At 72.1% G+C, this 4330-nt stretch overlaps 1 protein-coding gene across 1 annotated transcript in view; it reads left to right on the forward strand.

The window, feature by feature from the left end:
- Nucleotides 1-4330, forward strand: part of MED24 (mediator complex subunit 24) — a 17504-nt gene that overhangs the window by 2718 nt on the left and 10456 nt on the right. Inside the window, exons 2-5 of the mRNA XM_026041391.1 lie at nt 1120-1202; nt 1496-1534; nt 2654-2727; nt 3753-3976. Coding sequence (XP_025897176.1) covers nt 1120-1202; nt 1496-1534; nt 2654-2727; nt 3753-3976 — 420 coding nt within the window. The remainder of the gene's footprint in view (nt 1-1119; nt 1203-1495; nt 1535-2653; nt 2728-3752; nt 3977-4330) is intronic.

Consider the following 4330-nt stretch of genomic DNA (forward strand, 5'->3'; position numbering starts at 1 on the left):
CCGGTCCCCCTGCTCCACCCGCGTTCCCGGCGCTGCCTCCCGTGTCCCGGTCCGTCCACGCTTCCCCTCCGCGCTGCGGTCCGGCGGCACCGGGCGCGATTCCTGCCCGCGGTTCTGCAGGCCCGTTTCCCTAGCAGCTCCGGGAACAGCGGGGTGCGGGTCCGGGGCCCTGTGCCGGGCAGGCAGCCCTGTCCCGGCCGGGCCCTCCTGCCCCGGCCCTCCTGCTCCTTGGGCCCCTCGTGGTGGCCCCTTCTGAGCCGGGGCTCCGGGCGGGGGTGCGGGAGCGTGACGGGGCTGTGGCCGCCGCACGGGAGCGGCGCCGAGGAGAGCGGGAGCAGCCGCCGAGGGAGCGGGCGCAGCCGGGACGGGCGCGGAGGCGGCGCCACGGCCTCGCTGCGACGCCGCTGCCCGGTGGTGCCCGCGCTCCCGCTGGAACGGGGATTGTCCCGCGCGCCCGGCCGGTGAAGGGGCTGCCCCGCCGCGCCGGGGGCTGGAGCTGCCTCCCTTCCCGCAGCAGCAGCAGCCGGTGGCGGCTCTGGCGCGAGCTGCGGCAGCACGGCGGGGAGCAGGGCCCCACGGGCACGGGGGGGTCTGCGGATCCGTGGTGCTGCTGTCGCGGCGCGGCCCCCCCGCCGGGTGCCGTTGGCCGCCGCGGGTTCCCGTGGGGCGGCGTCTGCCCCGCGGCCGCTTCCCCTCGCGCCTGGGCGCGCTGACCTACTTGCGGCGCCGCCGCGCTCGCCGCGCGCCACGGGGGCAACGGGAGGCCCGGCTGAGCGGGCAGGGCCCCGCGGCGGTGCTGCCGCATGCACGGAGCCGAGCTCGGCGAGGGGCTGCCGGCCCCAGAGCCGGAGCCAAAGGTGCTTGAGGGCAGACCCCAGAGCCTCCCGGCGGGATGCGGGAGCAAGGGGAACGTGTTGAGCGGGCGCTGCCTGCACGGGAGGCTGTTGTGCTCCCTGCGCCATCTAGCAGCTCTAGCTGTGGGGATCAGAGGGCTCGGGGATCCAGCTCCTTTCGGGGTGCTGGGGACAAGGGCTTTGTGGCCGGCGCGGTTTGTCCTTGCCGCGGGGCACACGTTCCCTGCCATGGCCTGACTCGGCTCCGGCCGCTCTCTGCCCGCAGAGGCCCTTCTCGAGCAGGCCATGATCGGGCCGTCGCCGAACCCCCTCATCTTGTCCTACCTCAAATACGCCATCAGCTCCCAGGTAAGGGTGCCGTGCATGGTGCCGTCCCCGCGCGGCCCCGCACGCGGCAGAAACGCCGAGCACGCGGGGCCGGGGCGAGCGGCGCCCGTGCCCTGCGCACGGACGGGCTGCACCCGGAGCCCGCGCGGTCGCTCCGAGCCCCGCGCTGCCCACGCGCCCCGCGGGGTCGTCGGCAGCGGACGCGTCAGCCGGCACCTCCAGCTGTCCGTTGGGATGTGTGCCGGGCTGGTGGCGCGGCCGCGGCGGCGCGGCCGTGCCCTCACCGCGCCACCCGCTCTGTGTTCTCCTCCTAGATGGTGTCGTATTCCACGGTGCTCACGGCCATCAGCAAGGTAGGGCCGCGCGCCAGGCTCCGCTCCACCTGCGCTCCCTGTATCCGCTTCCCCACGCGGCTCCCGCTGGATATAGGTCAAGTGGAAAATGGCAGGCCCTGCTGAGTCAGCAGCGGGCGGGCGGCGGTACCGAGGGGCTCAGAGCCCTCCCGTGTCCCCCGGGAATGGCTGTCACCCCCCCCATTCCCCCCTGCTGCCACCCGCTCCCATTTGGGGACGGTGCCACCCCATGCGGTTGCGTGCAGGGCTGCCAGAGCCTCGTCCTGCAGGGCCCGTCGGATAAACCACGGAAACCGCAGCCCTCAGTGGCACCGCGGCACCCGGGGCTGCTTTTGGAGAGGCAGCGCTGCCGAGCTGGCCCGGGGAGCCGAGCCCGGCGCCACAGCTGGCACCCGTGGGCCCCGGCATTCCCGCGCCGCTCCGGTGCCCGTGGGCATGCCAGAGTTGGAGCCGCATCCGCACGCAGCGTGGCCGCTCCGCAGGGCGCCTGTGGCTGCTCGGCAGGGCGCCGTGGCCCCTTGCGGGCGGCGCAGCCCCCTGGGCCTCCCCACGGCAGCTTTATCAGGGCGACCTCTGGTTCGGAGCGAGGGCTCCGCGTGTTTGCCAGGGGTGGGAGCGGGGAGTGCCGGGGGCTGAGCGCGGTGGCGGCTGCGCTCCCGGCGCGCCGGCCGGGCCGCTCCGAGCCGCGGGGCCGCTCCGGTGCTGCTGGGGGCTCGCGGCCACCCGTGCCGTGCGGAGCTGACCTTGAGAGCCCCGCTCTGCTCCTTGAGAGCAGCGGGGGCCCGCGGGCGGCTCCGGCGCAGCGAGGCGGCCCCATCTGCTCCGCCGCCGGGCACGGCGCTGGCGTCGGGCCACCGCGCTGGCACCGCAGCCCTGCGCCTGGCAGGGGCTGGGAGCCGAGCCCCACATCCTGAGGCGTTAGGAAACCCGGCCCTGTCGCCGTGGCCCCGTTGGCGGCTGTGACCCGGCCTGGACTGCGCTGACCTAGTTCCCCTTCGCGTGGTGCTGAGCGGGGCGGGGGTGGCCGCTGCTTCGTGGAGGGGGATTCGCTGCATTCGGGGGCTGCCGAGGCCTGGACCCCCCCTCTCTCTGACCTCCCTCCTTGTTTCCCCGCTGCAGTTCGACGACTTTTCCCGGGACCTGTGCGTGCAGGCGCTGCTGGAGATCATGGACATGTTCTGTGACCGCCTCAGGTACAGAGCAGCCCCGGGGTGGCCCCAACTGATTTGGGTCCTGACTGAACGAGGTGGCTTCTCCATCGGGCTCTGTGTTTGTTCCGGTGCCACTGGGCCTCCTCCCGCTGCCCTGGTCAGGAGATGCTGCCCAAGCACTGGCCTGGGCAAAACAGAGGGTCAGGGTCCCGCCAACCCTGTCGGCTTCATTCCAGGCTGCACAAATTGCAGCTGCTCTGTGAGAAGGGCCTCCCCGGTGACACTCCTGTCAGCACCTACATACCCACTCGAGTCCATAGGAGCGGGCCCGGGCCTGGTGGCCAGGTGTCCCCTCCATGCATTAGGGCTCCTGTGCGCAGCCTTGCCAGGGCCGGGGCCGCGTGTTCCCACTCCCCGTCCTGCCCGCGCTGCCCCGGGACCTTGTTTTGCTCCATGCTCTTCCGCTGCCCTCGCAGGGCCCAGGGGAGTCCAGACAATTCAGGCCACGCAGACTGTTTTAGGAAGCCCAGAGATCTTCCTGTTAACCCCTGCCGGCCTCCGCGGGGAGGCTGGAGCGGAGAGGATGCAGCGGGCAGGAGGAGGAGGAAGGCTGAAGGTAGCAGCTCTTCAATTACATGAAATGGAGCTGCAGCCATGAATATGCAGCAGGCGCAGATGTTGGCAAGGAGCTGTTGCCGGCCAACTGCAGAGCCGGCCACTTAATCCAGTTCCTGCCTAATCTGATCCTGCGCTTAATTTGATCAAAACTTGTGGCCCCCATGATTTGTGCATCAGGAGGGGAAAGCGCTCACCTCCCGCAGCACCCTGCGCGATGCTGAGCCTCTCTTAGCAAGATAATTTGATTAGAGGCTTGGAAAGCATCCCTGTGGTTGGGCGGCCGGAGCGGGAAGGCCCCCCTTGGCTGCAGTGCCGCCGGGGCCGTGCCGCCGGAGCACCGTGCAACCGGTTCCCCAGGCCGCCCCGCTCGGCACCCGCGGTTCCCCGGTGTAGAACGGGGCGATAACGCGGCCCTGGGTGAGCAGGTTCCCGTCCTGTCCCCTCGGCAGCTGCCACGGCAAGGCGGAGGAGTGCATCGGGCTCTGCCGTGCCCTCATCAGTGCCCTCAACTGGCTGCTGCGCTGCGCCGCCTTCTACGCCGACAAGGGCAAGGAGCCGCTGGAGCAGGCGGCGGCTGAGGGCCAGCTGAAGATGTGCCTGGAGCGGCTCGAGAAGATGCTGGGGAGCACCAAGAACCGGGCGCTCGTCCACATCGCGAAGCTGGAGGAGGCCTGTACGTGGCGGCCCCTGCGCGGCCTCGCCGCCCGGCGGTGCTCGCGGCCTCCTGCCCCTCGCTGCTGGCCCCGCGCGGGAGTCACGGCCACCTCTCCCTTCCCCCTGCCCAGATCCTGCCGCATTGTCCCTGCGGCTCCCAGCCCATCCATCTTCCGCCAGCGTCTCCTCCTTGGCTCCGTGCCACCCGCTGCCCCCTCCCTTCCGCGCTGCCCTTGGAAGAGGAGCAGAATTAATGCGGAGGCTGCGGAGCCGCGGGCGGGCGGCACACGCCGCGCTCCGCCAGCCGGCCTGGCGCAGCCCCGCGCCCTCGCCAGAAGGCCGTGCCAGCCGGAGGCCGGGGCGGGCGCCGCGC

This window comes from Nothoprocta perdicaria, unplaced genomic scaffold (genome assembly GCF_003342845.1).
Source record: "Nothoprocta perdicaria isolate Ctin4 unplaced genomic scaffold, notPer1 scaffold_283, whole genome shotgun sequence".
Taxonomy (NCBI): domain Eukaryota; kingdom Metazoa; phylum Chordata; class Aves; order Tinamiformes; family Tinamidae; genus Nothoprocta; species Nothoprocta perdicaria.